This window comes from Dromiciops gliroides, chromosome 2 (assembly GCF_019393635.1).
Source record: "Dromiciops gliroides isolate mDroGli1 chromosome 2, mDroGli1.pri, whole genome shotgun sequence".
Taxonomy (NCBI): domain Eukaryota; kingdom Metazoa; phylum Chordata; class Mammalia; order Microbiotheria; family Microbiotheriidae; genus Dromiciops; species Dromiciops gliroides.
The window spans coordinates 402,424,014-402,448,635 of record NC_057862.1 but is presented as its reverse complement, the minus strand read 5'-3'; the positions used below and the strand labels follow the sequence as shown (position 1 = coordinate 402,448,635).

Genomic DNA, 24,622 nt, shown 5'->3' with positions numbered 1-24,622 from the left:
CAACTCTTAACATAAGATTCCAGAAGAAATTCCAGAGGGTGCTTTTGCAATAACTTTTGTTTGTTTTTGAGGATATTCTGAATCTTTAAATCTATAAAAAGAAGAGGGAGGGGGTAGAGTTAAATATCATTAAAACAAAGGTGATAAGTAAGTTGTCATTACTGATAATAATAAGGTAATGATTCCATCATTAACTCAGAGATGATTTTAGAAGTATCTACTTTAAAATATACTAAGAAAAGGCCCTTGATACATAATATTCATTCTGCAAGGATACTTTTAAATGTTTGTACTCTGTAGTGTATTGCTAGATACTATATGGCAAGCCACAGTAGGTAGAATACATGTGTGGCCTTGAGAAGACCAGAACATTTTGAACAATATAAGAAATAGACTTTATTAAAAAAAAAGAATTTGTTAATAAAGCTGTTCAGTTAAACATAAATGTCTCCTTTCCCTTTTTCCCCCTCCCACCCATTCCTCAATATGTAGAGAAGCTAAGAGTGTGGGTATTTGGTAGATGACTTTAAACCTATATCAAAAGTAAAGCCACTTACCATCTTGGCTGTTCTGATGGTTCTACATTTTGTCTATTAATGGAACATCTTGACAACTTATATTTTCACTATCAACTGGCATTAATTCAGGATGATGTACTATTGGTTAACCAGAAGAATTTCATTACATTGGTAAATTGTAATTTTGGTATGATGATGATGATGGCACTACTTTGGATTAGCACAGCACCTTTTTTTTTTTTAGTGAGGCAATTGGGGTTAAGTGACTTGCCCAGGGTCACACAGCTAGTAAGTGTTAAGTGTCTGAGGCTGGATTTGAACTCAGGGACTACTAACTCCAGGGCCGGTGCTCTATCTACTGCGCCATCTACCTGCCCTGCAGCACCTTTCTTAAATAGAATTTAAGAAAGATTTAAAATTCAATGAGCTTTAAGAAGGGTTGATGACATTTATGACATAGCTATTCAACTTTTATCATTATACAGGATATTTTGGTCCCTTTCTCCAGTGTTTTGTTCTGAATGGAATTTTGGACTTAGAACAACTCTTTTATTTTGCAAATGAGAAAACTGTCACAGAGAAGTTAAGAGACTAGTCCAACATCATTTGGCTAGCTTGGGGCAGAACCAGTTACCTGATAGGGAAGAAATTACATTTATTTGCTTAGTATATTTAGCAATGAAAATGTTCTCTTTTGAACACTGTGAGGAAATTTTTATAATGCCCTTTAATATTTAAAAGTAACTATTAAGTAAAAGTTCTTTATGTTTAGGGAAAAAAGTTCTGGGTCAGAATTTGTAACCAAAAATAATCTGCTTCCTACCAAAAAGCCCATCTAAGATTTGGGTTTCCAAGTACTTTTTAAAAAACAATAGTGAAAGCAATCCATCCTTCAGTTTCAGGATAGGAGTGAGTGAAAAGTATGGGACATTTAGAAAATAGAATGAAGTCCATTCCAGAATAACCAAATGAATTTTTCTTCATTAATAGAGAATACTTTGTGTCCTACATTCAAACCAATCAATAAGCTTTTATTAAGTGCCTAGTGTGTGACATGCACTGTGCTAGGTCCTTAGGATACAAATATAAAGAATAAGAACTCACTTTCAAGGTGTTTACATTCCAATCTCAAAAGCAGATCCATACCAAGCATATATGTTAGTCTTAACAAGCAGACTTTTAAATACTAAATAGCAAACCAATATATCATGTCATAGAACTCATGGCATAAAAATAATATAGAACTTATAATTAAACAAGATATTTCTCCTGTTATGTTATAGGAAGGAGTATAGGTGGGAAAACTGGATATCTTTTCAGTTGCCACATGGTAAAAAACGATTCTTGTATGAGCTCAGGCTATAATAATGACTAGTATGCATCTGTATTGTAGGAGATTGGATAACAAATTGAAGGCAGAAAGGCACAGTTGGAGAAAAGCTTTGTATAAGGGCTCTAGGATGAGGAATAGAGACTCTTGCTCAACTCTTATCGCATGCAAGACCTTGTTAAAGTGTCAGCCCTAAATAAGAGAAATATTTAAATCTAATTCTTTAATCACCAGGTAACCTTGAAACTCTCCACCCTAGGAGACTTTTATCAGAAGATGGAATATTTCTTTTATCATCAGTTATATAATATACTACACAGAAGTCCATGACCTTAAATTTCTGTTAGGTCTAGATATACAATAACTAATTTCAAATATGTTTTATTGTTTATTGCCCTATTTTTGTACAACAGTCATTTTCCCATAGCCAATGCTTCTCATAAATCCTTCTTTGTAACAAAAAAGACAGTTAAAGCCAGCTAATATGGCTACATATTGCATTCTTCGTCTTAGGAACTCACTCTCTTTTCTAAGAGGAGGAAGTAAAGTTTCCTTACCAGCATTCCAGGATTGAGTTTGTTCATTACAATTCATTACATTATTGTAGCCACTGAGTGTATTGTTGTCTTGGTTCTACTTTATTCATTCTGCATCACTTTATGTTTCTCTGAATTCTTCTCATTAGTCAGTTCTTGAATGGATCTGTGGTCTCATTAATGTGGGCATTCCTTCCTGTGTTAGAAACTCATTCTATTTCCATCCTGTGTAACTAGTGCCTGGTACATTGTAGGCACTTAAATGCTTATTGATTAAAAGTTTACAACCAGAGCCACTAAATGATATCTGTAATGTTTATATTGATCATTATTTTTTAATATCTCAAAATAATTTTAATTTACATTTCTGGAATTATTAAAGTTATAATACTATCTCATGTAAATAACTATAATTTAGATTAATAATATTAACACTGTAGTTAAGTTGTGTCATAATGCAATATTTTAATGTCAGAAGAAAGAGGTGATGCCAGAGAAAAAAGGTGTGTAGACTTAGGAATTAGATTTTTGGTGGAGAAATCCCCCTCTTACCTCCCTACTCTACCTTTTAGTCCTCAGCTGATGAAATAGCTAAATTAAGAAACTTCCAGCAATGTTTCAGAGGGCCATATCACATGATTACTCAATATATTGATTATTTTTATAAAAAAATTATTTGACTGGGAGAGTAGGCATATGAGGATACTGTAAGAGGCTTAAGTAGAGAAGAAAGGGTTTGAAATACCCATTGTGGAGATTGGGATAGCAAATCAGCTAGTGAGGAGTAGAATTATTATCTTGTAGTGAAGGTCTAGTTGAGATTAAATATTATTTATATATATATACATATTCATATATATATATATAGAGAGAGAGAGAGATTGGTTGATTGATTGATTGATTGATTGATTTTAGTGGACCCAGTCAAAATGGCTTTGCCATTTCTTCCAGCTCAGTTCTGCACCATCTGAATGGGACTTAAGGAGGCAGATGGTGGCAATAATTAAAAGAGTATGGCTGGTGAGCATTATTAGCAATAGGCTAAGGAGGAAAGGAAAATGAGAGTCGATAATGAAGTTAAGGTGGTTTACCAGGTTAAGATGGACAAGGGAAGAGAGTATAGCCAGTGCAAGAATGATAGCTTGAGAAATAACTGAGAAGGTTGAGAGAATAGAGGCCATGGTGAAGATGAAAAACTTAGGGAAAAATTTAATGATAAAAATTATCATCAGATAAAGGAATTTCAGAATTTGTTGAATGTAAAAGTAGATCTCTTGTGGATGAAGGCAAGATCAAAGAAGGATATTAGTGCAAAACCAATCAACCAAGTTGACTGAATAACATGAAGTACATAAAAAGAGAGCTTGAGAGAGTGGCTCTATTATTTTTTGATGATTTTAGAAGAATGGAAATAGAGGAGAAGAGTAATACACTGGAGTGAGGAGAAGGGAGAAGAAGACTTGGAAAATTTATTTCATAGCTAAGGTACACAGGAAGAAGTCTATACAAACAAAGAGGAAAGGGAGAGGAAATGGGCAACATTTGATTAGGGAAGAATACACACAGGTGGATACAGAAATACATTTCACTCAACATGGAAACAGGAGGAAAAAGGGAGAATGGAGGATAAGAGAGGACAGATTAAGGGAGGGGTTAGTCTTAAAGCAAACGCTTAAGAATGTACAGCTGTATCATGAAAAAATGCTCTAGATCACTATTGATCAGAGAAATACAAATTAAAACAGTTCTGAGGTATCACCTCACACATTTCAGAGTGGCAAATATAACAAAAAACAGAAAATATTTTATGTTGGAAGGGATGTGGGAAAGCTGGGATGCTAATCCACAGTTGTTGGAGTTGTGAAAAGATCCAACAATTCTGGAGGGCAATTTGGAACTATGCCCAAAGGGCTATGGAACTTTGCATACCCTTTGATCCAGCAATATCACTGCTAGATTTATATCCCAAAGACATCACCCAAAAGTGCAAAATACCTATTTGTTTTGTTTTGGTTTTGTGGGGCAATGAAGGTTAAGTCATTTGCCCAGGGTCACACAGCTAGTAAGTGTCACATGTCTGAGGTCAGATTTGAACTCAGGACCTCCTGAATCCAGGGCTGGGGCTTTATCAACTGCACCACGAAGCTGACCCCCAAAAGACCCATTTGTACAAAAAAATTTATAGCAGCTCTTTTTTGTGGTGGCTAAGAATTGGAAATCAAAGGAATGCCCATCAATTGGGGAATGGCTAAACAAGCTGTGGTATATGATGGTGATGGCATATTATTGTGCTATAAGAAATGGCAAGCAGGATGATTTCAAAAAGGCATGGAAAGACTTGTATGAACCGATGTATAGTGAAGTGAGCAGAACCAAGAGAACATTGTGTATAGAGACAGCAATATTGTTTAATGAAGATGACTTAACTATTCTCAACAATACAATGATCCTTTAAAACAATCCCAAAGGACTATTGATGAAACATACTATACACCTCCAAAGAAAGAATTGTTATTGATGGAACACAGACTGGAGCTTGCTATTTTTCACTTTCTTTCATTTTTTCTTTTATTCAAGTTTTCTTATACAAAATTACTAATATGGTAATGTTTTACATAATCATACATGTATAACCCATATTTGATCGCTTACTGCCTCAGGGAGGGGGAGGAGAGGGAGGGAAGGAGGGATAAAAAAATAGAACCCAAAACTATAAATAAAAATGTTTATTACTAAAAAAAAAAAAAGAATGTACAGCAGTGTATATCAGCCATTTTTGGTGTGACAAGGAATTGGAAATTGAGGGGTGCCCGTCAATTGGGGAATGGCTAAATAAGTTATGGCATATGAATGTGTTAGAATATTGTTGTGCAAGAAAAGATGGAAACAAACATTTATTTGTGCCTATTATGTGCCAGGCACTGTGCCAAAGTGCTTTATATTTATTATGTTCTTTGATTCTCACAACAACCTTGAGAGGTAGGTGTTATCCCCATTTAACAGATAAGGAATCCGATACAGGTGAAAGTTAAGTAACTTTTCCAGGGTGATACCATGAATGAATGTCTAAGGCTGGATTTGAACTTAGGTCTTCCTGACTCAAGGTCCAATGCATCACTTTACTCTCTCTGTAAGAAATGTGCTATGGGAAATGAAGACGTTTGTATTTAGAGAAACCTGAATAGGTTCTTTTGCTGTACTCCTGACATTAGGTTTATTTTTATTATAAATGCTTCTAGATCATTTAGGGAAATCTGTGCATTGATATTTTTTTAAATTTGTATTTAACATGATGAATAATGTAAATACTCTTTTTGTTATTATACTTTTGTATGTTTTCTTCCAGGCTTCCAATGATGAACTTCTTGGATGCAAATCAGCATGTCCCAGAGTTTCTTAGCCATTTGTGACAGTGTCTATTTTGTACTCATGGGTAAGGATATTGTTATTTGAAAGTTTATATGAATTGATAGAATTAATATATTGTTGACAAAGGATCTTTCAGTTATGAATGTTTTCTTTTTAAATTACACTTATCTCAGAGTTCGTATTTATTCTAAGAAGTCGACCATATTCTACTTTACTTCTATCATATCATGTTCTTTTTAGATTATCAAAGGTTCCAAAAATGCATCAAAAAATAAATTAAGTCAATCAAACATCTGTTTAGATGTCCAGTTTTGAGCCTACCTTTGTAAAGTAAATTTAATATTTTCTTCAGGGATCCATGATTTCATTGGTGGCGGTACTTCCAACCACAAATACAGATTGCAAGCCCTATACTTCTTTGTAGATAAGAATTGCTTTGGGGGCAGCTAGGTGGCACAGTGGCTAAAGCGCAGGCCCTGGATTCAGGAGGACCTGAGTTCAAATCCAGCTTCAGACACTTGACACTTAATAGCTGTGTGACCTTGGGCAAGTCACTTAACCCTCATTGCCCTGAAAAACAAAACAAAAACAAAAAACAAGTAAAAGAATTGCTTTGGCTGGAAAATTCATCACTCTGAAGCCAAGTTGGTGATGAATCTCTCCAAACTTATCTAGGTTGGTCCTTGGACACCAGATACATTGCCCAGTGTGGGGCTGATTACTTGAAGTCTTTCCTGCTTTTCAGGACCTGACACAGCTTATACTTCATTTGTATAGCCTTGAAGAATCCAGGATCATTTCCTAATGCCCGATACTTTAAAAAAATTGAACAATTACATTTGATAAATGAAAGAAGCATTTCTTTTCCAATAACATTTAGAAATTCATATCTTCTTTGTTAAGATGAAGAAGTGGCAGAATATTAGCCAGTCTTATAATGAAAAAAATTTAATTCTACAAAAGTGTTTGCTGCTTTAAAATTTTCATTTGGAATTTAAAATTTATACATTTTAAAATACGAAAGTAAACATTTGAATGACATATGTATAGTTTTGTTTATTATTTATTTAGCCTTAGTAGCAAAGGTTTCTATATTAGTTCTTTCCTTTCTTAGGATATAAATGTTTTTAGCTTCTTTATTTACTGTTGCTTAAACTTTTTAGGACTAAGTATCATATTAAGATTTACTTTAATCTTCTATTTAAAATCATTTAATAGGTAAGGTATAGTTTTAATATGCTTTCTAAGCAAAACCCAGTCTGAGGAAAAAATAGTAAAATCTCTTTGTACCAAATAAATATTCCATATCTTTGTATTTTTAGAAATACCAAAGTTTTTTTTTTTTTAAGTTATGGTGATTCCAAAATAAGATTACATCTTTTTCAACTAATCAGGAAATTAACCTAATATTGTCAACATAAAATTTGGCAGTCTGAAGTTTTAAATTCTAATTATTATGCTATATTTAAAGAGTTCATTTCTTAAAACTTCTATTTTCTTATGAAATTGATATGAAAGGAGCAGTTAGGTAGCACAGTGGATAGAGCACCAGCCCTGGAGTCAGGAGGACCTGAGTTCAAATCCAGCCTCAGACACTTGACACTAGCTGTGTGATTCAGGGCAAGTCACTTAACCCCAATTACCTCACAAAAAAAGAAGAAAAAAGAAATTGATATGAAAAATACCTTTCTACTTTTCTGAATACTTGTAAGGAATACTCTGACAAAGTATTTTTCAAAGATATTTCAGCATATTTTCCATGTAGAAAGTTCTTAGAACTTTGTAGAACTCTTATAGATATATTCATCTTGTTTTAGCTAACAAATTATTCAGGACTGGTATACCTTTAGGTTTCTATAATGCCTTTTCCTTTTTTAATTTTTTAAGGCAGTCAGGTTTAAGTGACTTGCCCAGGTCACATGGCTATTAAGTGTTTTAGATTGGATTTAGACTCAGATCCTCCCGAGTTTAGAGCCAGTGCTCCATCCACTGTACCACCTAGCTGCCCCTCTCTAATGCCTTTTAAAAATACATAATGAGGGGCAGCTAGGTGGCACAGTGGATAGAGCACCGGCCCTGGAGTCAGGAGGACCTGAGTTCAAATCCAGCCTCAGACACTTAACACTTACTAGCTGTATGACCCTGGGCAAGTCACTTAACCCCAGTTGCCTCACACAAAAAAATACATAATGAATTATGTTAATTTTCTCTTTAATAGTTAACTTGATGGAAAATGCTTCTCCTTATTTTATGTGGTAGGAATTATCTGAAAGATATTTTCATTTAAATCCTAGCAATTTTTCTATTTTTAATCTTTGCATTGGATAAAACCATTTGTTGTTACAAAAGATATTATAGTTAGTATATAAGTAGGCTACAATATATTTCTGAAGGGCTACATACAGGAAGCAAGCTTCAGGCTCTCATTACCAACTGCTTCAACTGGAAGTCCTTTAGGCATCTCAAACTCAACATGTTGAAAATACAACCCCAGACCCACCCCTCTTAACTTCCTTATTTTTGAATACTCCACCATCCTTCAAAGGTACTTGTGTTCACAACCTTGGAGGAAATCCTTAACTCTTTCCCTTCCTTCATCCCCTCTGTGCATTCAGTTGCCAAGTCTTATACCTCCATAATCCTTCACTGGGGCTGGTAGAGCTGTGCTTTGTGAGTGAACTGGTACAATCAGGCCAGGTGCATGGCAGCACAAGTGAGGTAGTGCTCTCCCATTTGCCCTTTTCCATTTATATGCCAACACCCTAGTTCAGGCTCTAATTATCCCTTGCCTCGACTATTGCAAATATTTCCTAATTGTTTTCATCATCCTGGTTCTTTCTTCACTCCAATCTATCTTTCATTCAGTTGCCAAATTTCTATTACTAAAGCATAGATATGACCATAACACTCCCTCCCCTCCCTTACTCAGGGATCTCTAGTAGCTCTCCCTTGCCTTTAGGATAAAATAGAAATTCCTCCATCTACCTTTTAAAGCCTCTCACAATCTAGTTAAAACCTACTTTTCAGGCTTATTGCACATTGCTCTCCACATATGTTCCAGCCTAACTAGCCTACTTCTTTTTCTTCTTACCCAGTTTTTACACAGGTTGTTCCAAACCTGGAATACATTTCTTCCTCTTAGAATCTTTGGCTTATTTCAGACCTTAGCTCAATTTTCACCTCTTACAGTAGGTTTATCCTCCTCTCCACAGTTTGCTAGTGTCCTACCCCCTCCAGAATTTATGTTGTATTTACTTAGTATATATTTTGAATTTAATTTTTGGTGTGTATATTGTTTCTGTTGATATAGAATGTAAGCTCCTTGAGGGCAAATATTCTTTCTTTTTTATCCTTGTATTCCCAGAGCCTGGCATCGTGCCTGGCATATAGTAGATGGATAATAAATGCTTTTCAAATGAATGAATAAATAAAGGATATCATATAGGAAATGTAGTATCAGTAAAGAAGGTAGGGTCATTATGAAGTGAATCATATGATAACTTGGATATTCCAAGTCCTATACTAGACTAAAAGACCTACAAGTAAGTTTCTACCATAACTCAATGGAGTATTTATGGGAAGGTATGGATAAGAATTGTATAGGATGAGAAGATAGAAGTGAGAGGATGTGTCCCATTGAAGAAAGTACTTGCATAGATGAAATCACAGATCCATTGAAGTATAAGTGGATAATTGTATGAATTGATTAAGTATTTTTTGGAAGATCTGTGGTTGACTAAACACGTTATTGGTTGCTTGATGGTGAAAGAGAAAGGAAAGGGATGCAAAAGAAATTCTGTGTTGCTTCATTTTGGGGAATTATACCTAAGTGAATTTTCTAGCTAACTGAGGCTCATGCATTTTGGCACCAACATATGAAAAATTTTAGTCTTAGAATAAAAATTATTTGGAAGGGAATATTTTCAGGCTGTCTCATGCAGTGAGTTCAAGTACAAGCTTCAAATTACTCATGGCTTTATCAAGTTATTGAACCTCTTTGGGCCTTTTCTTCTCATGTTCAACTCTTTGTGGCCTCATTTGAGGTTTTCTTTTTTTTTTTTTAATCTTCTGATTTCTTTATTTTGATTAACAACACTATCCTCCCAATCTCCAAAAATAATGGCTCTTGAGGTTTTCTTAACAAAAATACTCAGGTGATTTGTCATTTCCTTCTCCAGCTATTTTTACAGATAAGAGAACTGAGACAATTAAGGTTAAATGATTTGCTCAGGGTCACATAGCTAATAAGTGTGCAAGACTGGATTTGAATTCAGTTCTTCCTGATTCCAGGTAAGGCACTCTATCCACTGGGCAACCTCGCAACCCCCTTAAAATGAATAGATTGCATTAATTGATCTTAAAGATCCCTTCCAGCTCTATGATCTTATTGATAATTCAGAACCATTATTATTAATAACAGTTAAATTCTGCTTCAATAGTGATACATTCAAGGTCTTTTGAGAAATGTAGTGCTGTTTGCGCTCAAAGTGCTATGTATTTCCGGTTCCGATATCTGCTTTAAATAGAGATATTTTTTGTCTGTCACTTTTTGCTGCTGTTGTATTTCTGTTTGTCATTTCCTCTCCTTCTTCTAATTTGTTGCTTCTAATCTGTTCCAGGCTAGGAAACCATCTATTCCAGTACTTGAGTGGATCTGTGATGATAATGACTTGGATTTTCCTTCTATCCTTGCAGTCATAATTCATCCATAGCTTTGTCCATGCCTTTTTTTGCCTACCAGTGTAGCCTTCACATTGTATATTTATTATATTCACTATCATTTTGTGACTGACACATCTTTTCCTATTGTACATTTCTCAGATAAATATCTGAGCAGGTTATTTTTGGAAATATGTTGTAGCCTGCTTATACTCACTATGCATCTCTCTTTTGCCCTCAGGGTCACCTGGATCTTTGATTCCTAAGAGATTGTAGTATTCTAAGATTCATAACCATGTAGCATCCACTGATGTTAACATGAAAAAACTACTCAGTCTTGAAAATAAAATTTTTCTTCAAGAAGTAGAAATGAACAGTAGAATTTTTTTAATGAAGAAGTAGATATGGCACTTAAGATTAAGTAGGGAAGAGTAGCAAGACAAGACTAAGAACACATAGAGGAAATATACTTATAATCTTGATAGCATTTAGAGTTTATTTTACATGATATTTTGGACAGATAGAAATACCAAAAGAATGGGATAAATCACAGATGTGGTAGAGTGGCAGGTGCAGGACTTAATGTGAGGAAGACTGGGTCTATATCTTAGCTCTTAATCTTAGTGTTTGTGACCATGGACAAGTCACGTGACAGCTTTGTACTTCTTCATTTGTAAAATAATGATGATAATTGTAGTACCTACTTTACATATATGGAGTGAGGATCAAATGAAATAATGTATATAAGATATTTTGCAAAACTTAAGGCTCTTTGTAAATGTCAGTTACTGCTCAAGAAAAGGCAAAGGACATCACTAACTACTTATTGATGTGCTTAACCTTTGGATTGTTTCGAAAATGATTTATAAATGTATTGAGAAGATCCTTGTTGAAAATATGAGAAGGGAATACACAAATTTGCAAGTTATTTCCTACAGTAAAACACATCGTTACAGTTAAATAGTTGACTTAAAAATGTGGAGGATGTAAAATCCTATTTATTGTTTCATTACAGATGTGCATTTGGCTCAGTAGAGCAAAAACGCAACTTCAAAGGCTCCCTTATATATAACAAGGAGTTTGTCATTCATATCTTAAAATCATTCAAAATTCCTTGATAAATACAACCACAGGGAAGTTGTTTAATAAGCAAGCTTATTAAAATAATTTGTAAAATAAATAATCTCTGAAATGAACAATATCAACAAGCATTTATTATAGGACTTACTGTGTATTAAATGTGTAAGAAAAACACCATTCCTGAACTCAAAGAACTCGAATTCTAATAGAGGAGACAACATGTAAATAAGTATATACCTTCACAATAAAAACAGGGTAGATGGAAGATAATCTCATAGGGAAGGTGTTCATTTCAGAAATCATTAAGAAAGACCTCCTGCAGAGTCACTACCTGAAAGGTCTCTTGTGTGCAAGAGTGAGCTTTAGTGTGTTAAGTTTTATGACACCAATTTTGGGTTCTCAGTCTCTTTTGTTTTCTTTTTCTTGGATGTAATTTAACTGGTGAGCTTGCCATATATCTGAATTATATATTGGTGGGGTTTTACTATAGCTTAGATATATTCAATCAACAAACATTTATTAAATTCTTACTATATGCCAGCCACTGTTTTAAGCACTGAGGAGATAAGGAAAGGCAAAAACACCCAAAATATAAAGGAAAAGTAATGTTTCATACTACAGTATTAAATAGTATAAGGAACACACCAAATGCATAATAGGGATATGAAATATAAACAAAATATAAAAACAAGGAGCTTAAATACTCATTGGGAGACAGCATGTAAGATTCAGAGTACAAGGAAGGTAACCTTAAATGGGAAGGCTCAAATGGCTGAGGTTGGCGGTCAGGAAGGGCTCCTACAGAAGGTGGCATTTAAACTGAGTCTTGAAAGAGACCAAGAATGTCAATAGGCAGAGATGAAGAGAAAGAACATTCTGCGCATGGGTGATATCCAGTTCAAAGGCTCAGAGACAGATGATATAGTGTCATGTGCCAGGAACAGCAAATAGGCCAACATTGCTGAACTGGAGAGTGCTAGGAGTGGAGTTAGGCTTTAGAAGACTAGAAAAGTAGGAAGAAACCATGTTGTGAAGAGCTTTACATGCCTAGGACTTTATAGTTGATGCTAGAAGTAATAGGGAACCATTGGGTTTTGAGTAGGGGGTGACATGGTCAAATTTGTGTTTCAGGAAAATCACATTGGCTGCTCTGTGGAAGAGGGAATGAAGTGGGAAGAGACTTGAGAGACTGGGGTTAATTAAAAACATTTAGGGGGCAGCTAGGTGGCGCAGTGGATAAAGCACGGGCCCTGGATTCAGGAGGACCTGAGTTCAAATCTGGTCTCAGACACTTGACACTTCCTAGATGTGTGACCCTGGGCAAGTCACTTAACCCTCATTGCCCTGCAAAAAACAAAAAACAAAACAAAAATATTGTAATATCCCAGAAGGAAGTTGATGAGGATCTGAACTGGAGTGGCCCCATAGTGAATGGGAAGGATGGCACATATGTGAAAGATGTTTTGTAGGTAGAAATAACAGGATTTGGCAATCAGTTCAGTGAACCCATGTGGTGAGTGAGGAGTCAAGGATGACCCTAAGACTGTGAATCTGGGTGACTGGAAGGATAGTAATTACATTGACAGTTATATGGAAGTTTTGGAGAAGAGTATTTGAGGGAAAAGATGATAAGTTGTTCTAATCAATGTGGTAACCAACTACAATTCCAGAGGACCAGTGGTGAAGCAGGGTACTTACTTCCTAAGAGGTGATGAACTCAAGATATAGAATGAAATATATTTTTGGACATGACCAGTGTTAGAATTTGTTTTGCTTGACTATGTTTGTTATAGAGTTTTGTTTTTGTTTTTGTTTTCCAATTGAGGAGTGGTAGAAGGAAGAGAAAATAAATGATTGTTAGTTAAAAAATAAAATATAAAAGAGGAAAAGAAGATAATGACTTCAGTTTTGTACATGTTGAGTTTGATATATCTATGGAACATCCAGTTAGATGTCAAAAAAAACATTTAGTGTTATTCAACTGTAGCTCAGGAGAGCCTAGAGCTGATTATATATGTATGTGTGTGTGTGTGTGTGTGTGTGTGTGTGTGTGTGTGTGTATCTATGGGAATCATCTGCATAGAGATCATAATTGAAACCAAATGTGGTAATATAGAGAGAAAAGAGAAGAGGGGCCCAGGGAAGAGCCCTGAGGGATACTCACAGTTAGGGAGTCTTACTTTTTCCTCTCTATATGACTTTTTATAGAAAGAAATTAAATTGGCTTGACATGATATAGTATTCTGATACTTCTCAGTGATTTTCCCTCCCTAATCTTCAATCTCTCCCCATCTATTGCTTCCTTCCCTACTACCTTTAAACATGATTGTCTTTCCATCCTTATAAAACCTTCATTATACCCTGCCAACTACTCCAGCTAACATTCTAGATCTCTTTTTCTAATACTCCTAGGGAAAACTGCTTCCACTTCTATTCTTTTCACTTGTTAGACTTTTGCATCCTGACTTCCAGTCTTATAAACTTAATTGAAAAAAACTCTTTCCAAAGTTATTAAGAATCTTTTAATTTTCAAATCCAATAGTTTTTCTAAGTTATTATCCTTCTTTGCTGCATTTGACTCTCTTGGCCACCCTATCTTCCTCTATATTCCTTCCTGGATATTATGTGTTCTCTGGGTTTTCATGACACTGCTCAGTACTGCTAAGTAGTGAGTATTCAGTATTTTCTGACTGCTCCTTTTCTGTGTCCTTTGCTGGCTCATAATTCATCTCATGCTCTCAACTTGGATTTACCCTAATGTTCTGTCCTCGGTCTTTTTTTTTACATTCTCTCATTATGATCTCATTAGCTCTTTTAAGCTCAGTTATCATCTCTGTGCAGATGACTGCCAGATTTATATATCTAGTCTCACTCTTGAGCTTCAGTCACATTACCAACTGCCCACTGGATATTATAAATTGTATGTCCCAGAGATAACTAAAATTCAACATGTTCAAAACAGAAAGCATTACCTTTCCCTCCACAATCCTTCCTTGTTTCTTCTCGTCTTCTCAATTTATAACCTAGACCTTTTGCACCCCATATATCCTGTCAATTACCATATCTTGTTTTTACCTCTACATCCTCTCTTGAATATGACCTCTTCTCTTAAGCATCTACCATTTTAATTCAGGTCACCCTAACCATTCACCTGTACTATTGATGGATTATGTTGGGGTTTTATTTTTGTTTTTTGTTTTTTTTTTAGGCAGTGGGGGTTAAGTGACTTGCCCATGGTCATACAGCTAGTAAGTAAGTGTCAAGTGTCTGAGGCTGGATTTGAACTCAGGTACTCCTGAATCCAGGGCTGGTGCTTTGACCACTGCACCATCTAGCTGCCCCCCTTATGTTGGGTTTTGCTTCAACTCTCTTCCCCACTCATTGATGACTCTGGAGGAGAGTGAGGCTGTCACCAACTTTGTACAGCTCTTCCCCACTCATTCAATTCAGACATTGAAGATGCCAAAGTCCACTGCATCCTGAGCCATCACCAGTCATCCTGACTTTTGTCTTGTCACTGGACTCTGATGACTCAGGTAAAAAGAAACAACTTTATGCAACTCTACCTCACTTAAATCCAGTTCACTCAAAAGTCAAAACAACTTTTGTGATGTCATTGATCCTCCACAAGAATGAAGGATGAACAACAACTTCCTACTCCAGTCTATCCTTCATAAAGTTGCAAAAGTGGTTTTCCTTAAATGTAAATCTGGCCATGTCAACTCTTCTCTCCCCTCATTCTCTGCTCACCAAACTCCAGTAACTCTCTATTATATCTAGAATAAAATATAAACTCCTCTGTTGTTAAAGTCCTCCATGTTCTGGCCCCAGTATATCTTTCCATATTTAATATACATTATTCCCCTTTTAGCACTTCACAATCTAGCCCAACTGGCTTCATCCTTCTGCATTCCATGCATTGCCTATCCTCCATGACTAGAATGAATTCCCTTCTCATCTCTCTCTTAGAATCCCTTACTTTCTATGAGATGCAGTGCAGATACCCCCTTCTACATAAATTCTTTCCTGTTTCTCCAATTGCTAGTATTATCCTTCCCTAACTACCTTTCATTACTTACATATGTAGATATGTCCCCTCATAGAATATAAACTCCTTGTAACCAGAGATGGTTTCATTTTTTGTCTTTGTATCCCCAGTGCCTAGCATAATATCTCACAACATAGTAGGTACTTAATAAGTGCTTGTTAATTGAATCTGAAATCCATTTTTGTTGCTGCCTAAAATAGCTAAATGAAAGTTTTGCTTGACTAAAATTGTTCTCTTTAGTCTTCTTGGCTTTTTTCTCCTTCAGCCTGTCTTTAACTTGTAGCTCCATTAAGTGCAATTTTTTGTCCCCTCTGACAAGTACATATTGCAACTTTTTACAAATGCGGTTCTGTCTAGTTGAGTTTATAGCCATAGGCAATGGGATCTCTTTACCAAAATTCTTGATAGTATCCCTTCTTGGCAGTGCTCATAGTCTGTTCTTTATGCAATTGTACAGTCAGACAGTTTTTAGTATTGACATTTGAATTTACTACTCTAAATTTATAATCCTCTGATCCAAAAATGATATAAAATGTGATGACAGCCACTGGTGAAGGTGATTTACTTACAGTTTGAAATAATAGAAACAACTAGGCTATAGAGAGAACTTAAAGTAGGGAAGTGATTTTGTCATATTTATATTAGGACAATCTTGGGTTGAAAACTAAACTTTGGCTCCATGACAGAAGGACTTATTTTGAGTATTATTTAATAAGTATAGTCAGCCTAACTTATTTTGTGTTTACTATTAGTTTTGGGGAAAGAGGAAAAATTTAAAATAAAAACAATCTTACCTTCTAATTGTGAAACTTAAACCACCACTGTACATGTTGAAGAACACTTCTGCTGAGTAGCATTGTGATATCAACAAGTGCAAATCAGTGAGGACCAAACTGACTCAGTAGCTAAATGCTAAGCAAATATCTGGTGAAAATGAATAGCAAGTTAGGGTCAATAAGCTAAAGGTAATAGGACAAAGTAGCTTATTTCAATAAGAAGTCTATTTAATAGAAATGTTATAATTTAAGATTTGCAAAGTTCTTTACATATATGTGAGGCACATAAATATAAATATGATACCAATAATGGTAATATGGAAACTTAATAATTGAAAGAGTTATTTTTCACTGGAATAGATTTCATGTCCAATATTTAGTAATAGAATTACCACTAACATATATATATATATATATATTTCATTCATATTTCATTGTATATTCAGAGGGGAAGTACTTCTAGACATTGCATCACATTTTACCATAATATGATTTCTCTCCCCTAAATGGATCATTATATTAAATACTGTTGATTCACCTCTTATCATAAGTATATACTTTGAAGGAGCTTAGCATGAGGACTTTCTCACCCCTTCAGAGCATTTTTATCTTGTGGGATTCTTGTTTCTTTATATTCCTTTAAATTCTTTACCAATTATATGCAGGGCAGTTACCACAACCTCTTCCTTTTCTTCTTCCTCCTCTTCATTTCTCTACCTCTCCCCTTCAACACTAACCCCCATGCTACACTATTGGCTAAGATTGATTGATTTTGCTGTTATATTTATTCTCAGCAATATACACCATTTCTTGCAAGTATTTCATTGATAGTAGCTAAATTCACTCATTCTATTTAAGCCCCAAAATGTACTTTATCCCTAGCTCCTGTTCCTACTGGATTCCAGATCTAGATCATTATCTTTCTATGGTGTTTAACCAAGACAAAACACACTGATAAATTAATTCTTCAGGCTGCTTATCTAGCTGCATGTCCTAAATCGACACAGTAAGACATCTTACAAATCTTTGTTTTTCCCAAGGAGATACTGATTTCTTTTTGCATTAACATGCATTTCACCAAAGAAACTTGGTAGCCAATTAATAAATACTTATTTTGTGACTACTATGTACCAGGGACTATGCTAAGCACTAGGAATACAAAGAAAAACAAAAAACAGTTCCTGCTCTCAAGGAGTTTACAGTCTATTGGGGGAGACAACATACAGACAGACACAATGCATAATTGGAAATGTAGATAGTGAGAAAGTGCTTAATTAAGGAAGATCAGGAAAGTTTTCCTGTAAAAGGTGGAATTTTAGCTGGGATTTGAAGGAAGCCAAGAAGCAGAGATGAAGAAGGAGAGCATTCTAGGCATGGTGGACAGCAAGTAGTGTTCTAGGTCACAGTATAATTGCTAAAATGTCATCAAATGAATTCTATTAAGAAAACCCTCACCATTGGTGGACCACAGACATTTGGATCATAGTGGAAAGATCACCAGATTTGGAGTCAGAGGACTTGAGTTAAAATCTTGACTGCTGATTATCATATATAACCTTAGTCAAGATGGTAAACAGTTAATGGGTCTCAGTTTCCTCATCTCCAAAATGAGGGCAATACTTGCACCTAGCTTAGAGGATTGTGAGGAAAGTGATTTGTTGAACTTTGAAGCATTGTATGATGTTGAACTAAAATGACTCATCTGAGCTATTAAGAAAAGTGCTAATGATAGCAAATAATACAGAAGCATTGGTTGAATTATGGTGAATGAAGGTGATAAATTTCAAATAATCAAAGAATACTGAGTAAGAATCATGAGTATTATTTGGATTGGAGAAGAAGAAACTAGTCATTCTAGAAAATGTGTTTGAAAATGTTGATAGGAATAATTTACCAGGCTTCATTTATAGCCTTTCTTTTGTTAACTATGGCTAAATATTGATTGATTATATTTGAACATTTTGGAAGTGGTGGTGGTGTTCAGTTGTTTTCAGTCCTGTCTGACTCTCCATGATCCTATTTTGAGGTTTTCTTGGCAAAGATACTGGAGTGGTTTGCCATGTCTTTCTCCAGCTGATTTTACAAATAAGGAAACTGAGACAAACAGGGTTAAGTGACTTGCCCAGGGTCACACAGTTAGTTGTCTGACACCAGATTTGAACTCATGAAATGAGTCTTTCTGATTCTAAGCCCAGTGCTCTACCCACTTCACCGCCTAGCTTCCTATAGTTAAGAAGTAGTATTATTTATTTCCTCATTAGCAAGATAACATGATTAATGGAAAATTTTTTTGCACCTTATTCTAACCAAGCCTGTTTTTACTAATGTAGACTCTCTTCCTCTTTGGCATAACCTAGAGGAACCTATAAAATTTTTATAACTATTTTAAAATCTTATTACATAACTCAGGTTAACAATTCAGCAAATATTTGCATGCCCAAGACCATATATTTGTTAAAAACAACTTCCATAAGAATTTCTTTTTACTCTATAAATCTAGTTAAAACTAAAATCAGTACAAAAATCTTATAACAGGGCAAATTAGGAACCATGTGATAATTGGAGAGTATCATCCAGATAGCCTGCTGTCATCATTTCAAGGGTCTCTGAGCAATTTATGTGATAAATTTTAAATTTTAGAGCAGTTAGCTTCTTTTATATTCCATAGTTCCAATATTCAGCATCTATCCCTTATATAGCCTTATAAAAATTGAAGGCATAGGTTTTTTCTGAGTTGTACACTTGAACTATGCACCTTTTTGTACCTAGAGCACCTGGCTATGACCGATCATCAGTATATTTAGGAGAAGATGCTAAGCTTGTCTCTTTGTTGGCCTATTAGTTGTCCTAAACATCTCAAAAAGATAGATGTGTGTGTATGTATATACATGTGTAGAGATTCTAGATATATGTGTATGCATGTATATATACACACATATATGCATGTGTTTATATACACATACATAGTATGCACTCACATATATATATGTATAGCACATATACATCTTTGTGTGTGTGTGTGTGTTTGTCTGTTTTGGTGTTGGTGGCAAGGCTCAGGACAACATGATAAATCTGGAAAGTAAATTTTGTAAATTTTATATTTGCTCATTTTGTAATATGCTTAACTAAAATGTTTATTTTTATTGTAATAACTAGCATATAAATTCATAGAAAATGATCCTAGGTATATTTTGTGGGTTAATATTGGTTCCTATTTCTTCTGAAATTGTTAATATGGATCTCTCCTTGAATCTTAAGTTCTTTGGTCAAACATTTTTTCAGGGAATTTTCATGTATTATACATATTGTGTCCAGTTTAAATTATGAACCATAAAGCCAACATTTCAGAAAAGGTCCTTTACTAAAGTTAATTAAAAGTAAATAGGTCTTTAGAGAACAGAAACTTTTTCCTATCATAACTCTTCTTGTAGTGTAGGTGCATGGGGGAAGGACTATAAACCAAAATTGAACTCTGGTATAAAAAAAAGAAAGGAAAGGATTCAGTGCCATACTAATCAGACTACCTAAAAATTATTTTATAGAGCTAGAAAAAATAATAACAAAATTCATCTGGAAAAACAAAAAATCAAGAATATCCAGGGAAATAATGAAAAAAAATTCACAGGAAGGTGGGTTAGCGGTACCAAACCTGGAGCTTTACTATAAAGCGGCAGTCATCAAAACTATCTGGTACTGGCTAAAAAATAGAGTGGTAGATCAATGGAATAGGCTAGGCTCAGGAAATGCAGTAGTAAATGACACTAGTAATGTAGTGTTTGATAAACCCAAAGACTCCAGCTTCTGGGATAGGAACTCAGTATTTGACAAAAACTGCTGGGAAAACTGGAAGATAGTATGGCAGAAATTAGGCATAGACCAACATCTTACACCTTATACTAAAATAAGGTCAAAATGGATACATGATTTAGACATAAGAGGTGATACCATAGGTAAATTAGGAGAGAAAGGAATAGTGTACCTATCAGATCTTTGGAAAGGAAAACAGTTTTTGACCAAACAAGAGATAGAGTATATTATAAAATGCAAAATGGATGATTTTGATTATATTAAATTAAAAAAATTTTGTACAAACAGAAGCAATGCATCCAAAATTGGAAGGGAGGCAGAAAGCTGGGAAACAATTTTTGAGGCCAGTGCTTCTGATAAAGGCCTCATCTCTAAAATATATAGGGAATTAAATCAAATTTATAAGAATCCAAGTCATTCCCCAATTGAGAAATGGTCAAAGGATATGAACAGGCAGTTTTCTGATGAAGAAACCAAAGCTATCTATTCCCACATGAAAAAATGCTCTAAATCTCTAATGATTAGAGAGATGCAAATTAAAACAACCCTGAGGTACCACCTGACACCTATCAGATTGGCTAAAATGACAAAAAAGGAAGATAATAAATGTTGGAGAGGCTGTGGGAAAATTGGAACACTAATGCATTGTTGGTGGAGCTGTGAGCTGATCCAACCATTCTGGAGAGCAATTTGGAATTATGCCCAAAGGGCGATAAAGCTGTGCATACCCTTTGACCCAGCAATCCCACTTTTAGGTCTTTTTCCCAAAGAAATCATGGAAGGGGGAAAGGGACCCACATGTACAAAAATATTTATAGCTGCTCTTTACGTGGTAGCAAGGAATTGGAAGTTGAGGGGGTGCCCATCAATTGGGGAATGGCTGGACAAGTTGTGGTATATGAATACAATGGAATACTATTGTGCTGTAAGAAATGATGAGCAGGAAGAGTTCAGAGAAACCTGGAGGGTCTTACGTGAGCTGATGATGAGTGAGATGAGCAGAACCAGAAGAACATTGTACACAGTATCATCAACATTGAGTGTTGACCTACTGTGATGGACTATATTCTTCTCACCAATGCAATGGTACAGAAGAGTTCCAGGGAACTCATGATAGAAGAGGATCTCCAAATCCAAGAAAAAAAAAGAAAGAAAGAACTGTGGAGTATAGATGCTGATTGAACCATACATACTATTTCTTTTGTTTTGGGTGCTGTTTTTTTTTTTTTCCTATTTTGAGGTTTTGCATCACTGCTCTGATTCTTTCTCTTGTGACAGGATTAATGCAGAAATAGGATTAATGTTATTATGTGTATATATATGAGTGTGTATATATATATATCTATATGTATATGTATAGAGATATATAGATATAACCTATATCAGATTACCTGCTGTCTAGGGGAGGGGGAGAGGGAGGGGAGGGAGGGAGAAAAATCTGAAATTGTAAAGCATGTATAAACAAAAGTTGAGAACTATCTTTACATGTAACGGAAAAAATAAAATACCTCATACATTAAAAATAAAATAAAATAAAATAAAATGAAATGCCAATTGAAAAAAAAAAGAAAGGAAAGGAAAAAAGAAGAAAAGAAATTCATAGAATTTGGCAACAATGATGACAAGATAAAATTTTAGATTGACAGTGTAGAAAAAGACAAAAGGGATTCCCCCTACATACTTATGCTCCACTATTTCTACATTATTAAAACCTTTCCCTTGAAGAGTGTAAATATGATGCTGGTTTATTTGCTTAGTTTTGAGTTGCAAAACTGATTTAGTTCTGTTTTATGCTCTAGTTGATTTTATAAAGCATCTGGTTAGGAAGAGATTTAGAAAACAAGGAATAAGCATAACAAATTTAAGTGTGATTTATGAGTTTCTGAATTAAATACTGATAACACAACAATACTATCCTGATTTTCTCTTCCATTGCTGGAAAACTTGATTGCTTTGTGAAGTACCATTTCTTTTCAGTTGGTTTTCATAGTTAACCTTGGGATTTTTTTTGTTTCTATAGTGAAATTCAAATTAATGTTATTAGTGCTAGACAATAGAAATTTTTGTTATAGAATGCTTATCAATGAAGTTATAGTTTGCACTACACCATCATACTACACATTTTTATATTTTGCAGTTTTTATTTTTATGATTAAAAAAGTAGCAAAGAGAATGTTAGTCTTTCATTTATAGACAAGGTTGATCTCTCATGCTGCTGGTTTGAGTAAGACGATTATTTGCTCTAAACTTGAATTCTTATTTATCATATTCCAAAAATATGAAATTCAAAGTGATGACATGTGAATGTATATTGGTATCTATAAGTGCATGTAGTCATTTCATCTCTGACAAATTACTTCATATTGAGAATACTGAATCACTTATAGTCAATTATTCTCTAACATAAATCACTATATTTTGTGATTTAAATTTAAAACATATAATAGTTGCACAGTCCATTAGCTCTAACTTTTATACTTAATTGTTGAAAACTTAATATTAAATTTGAAATTTTTGCTTTTTTCTGTTAGAATTATGACATACCATGATGCCCAGTTCTCCAGAGCAATAATAAACATTGCCATGCCTTGGATCAGTTAGTTGATGACCTCTGTTCCTACTCACTACAAAGAAGATAAGCTTATTACATTTGGATTGAACCATTCAAGTGGCCTAGAATTTTCAAGATGACTGATCCAATGATGGACTTTTTTGACGATGCCAATCTTTTTGGTGAGACATTAGAGGATTTGTCAGATGATGCCTTCGTACAACCAGGACCTGTTTCACTTGTTGATGAATTGAACTTGGGTGTAGAATTTGAACCTTTGCACATAGATTCATTGAACCATGTCCAGGATACTCAAACACCACAGAAGATGGCTGATTTTGAACAGTTAAATCAGTTCGAGTCCCTGAAACTTCACCAAGTTAATCAGTCGTTCAGTAGCCCAGTTGAAAATGTTTTATCACCACATTCTCAATTTAATTGTTCCCCAGTCCACCCCCCAAATCAGTCTAATGGTTTGTTTCCAGATGTAGCTGATGGCAGTCCAATGTGGGGCCATCAGACTGGTGTTTCCAATCAAAATGGGTCTCCTTTTCACCAACAAGGACATTCACATTCTATGCAGCAAAATAAAAGCTTTGTAGCACACCCTGACTTTGCCTTATTTCAGGTCAACGAACAACAGCAACAGTGCACATCACTACAGTCACAACAAAACAGAAACAGTAATAACCCAGGGCAAGAAACTTTAAGCCAATCTAAAAACTTTATGGAGGTTAATATTTCTGGTCCACATAGAGTCCATGTTACTCACCCATCTCAGATTACCAGTGCATCAACTTCACAACAGCCTCTTTCCATGCAACAATTTTCTCCAACATCAAATGCTTCAATGCACTTTTGTGGCAATCACCAAGACGGGAATTTTAATGGACAGTCTCCAAATATGACTCCTTGCTCTGTGAATAATTCACAACAGTTTTCTTCGCATTATTCCTTCTCCAGTAATCACATATCTCCAAGCAGTCTTCTTCAGTCCTCTACAGCTCTTGCATCTAGTCATTCAACTCCTACTTTATCTGATTTTACTGGAAGCAATGCCTTTATAGCTCAATCGGGGACCAAGCAGGAATCTACCCCGCATATACTAAACTCAAATTCATCTTTGAATTCAAATAATTTTGAAATGTTGCATTCAGCACATCCTCAGGGTAACTTCAGCAGCTCAAAATTATCTCCTGTACACATGAATTTCCCAGATCCTATTGGTTCTGCTTCTCACATGGGACATTTCAATGATCATGTAGAAACAAATGGTTTTTCATCTCTAGAAGATAATTTACTTCATCAAGTAGGGTCTCAAACTGAGACGTTCACAGGACTTGATCCAGAAGATCTTCTTCAGGAGGGTCTCCTTCCCCAATTTGATGATTCAGCATTTGGGCAAGATAGTTCAAGTCATGTCTTAGAACATGATCTTGATCAACAACTTACCCCACAGCTTTTAACACAACCTCTGGATGTGGCTCGAACTCATTCTCAAAGTCATGTTCACTCATGGCATTTGTCAGTTTCTAATCATCAGCACTTACATGACAGAGAACATCTATCCTTACAACACCAGGTATGTAGCTTTTGGCTTTCTTTCTTTTAAAACAGTTTTTTGGGCAGTGTACATCTTACATTGGGTTTTAATAATTTCTTTTTTTTTCTTAGAGGCATTCAATGTCATTCATTGTTTCTAGTTTGGGGTTTTGGTTTCGTTTTTCTTCTAGTGCTCAGTTATGATTAAATGAATGTGTGAATTTTATTGTCATAACTTTTAACTTGGAAATGATTCATTGATTCTATCATAGCAGTAAATATGCTGAACTCTTGGCATCTGTTGTAGGAAAAATTAAAAGACAATTTAAAAACCTTACCTTTAGCTTTCAGTTTCTAAGCGGATTATATCAAGAATTTTATCACCTCTTTCTGATGTGCTATTACT

At 34.9% G+C, this 24,622-nt stretch overlaps 1 protein-coding gene across 8 annotated transcripts in view; it reads left to right on the top strand.

The window, feature by feature from the left end:
* The window catches only part of CHD9 (chromodomain helicase DNA binding protein 9), a 257,680-nt gene that overhangs the window by 51,408 nt on the left and 181,650 nt on the right, over window positions 1-24,622 (top strand). For all 8 annotated transcript variants that reach the window (XM_043982156.1, XM_043982163.1, XM_043982161.1 and 5 more), the window contains exons 2-3: window positions 5,731-5,817; window positions 22,655-24,256. In XM_043982156.1, coding sequence (XP_043838091.1) covers window positions 22,811-24,256 — 1,446 coding nt within the window. In that variant the 5' untranslated portion in view covers window positions 5,731-5,817; window positions 22,655-22,810. The remainder of the gene's footprint in view (window positions 1-5,730; window positions 5,818-22,654; window positions 24,257-24,622) is intronic.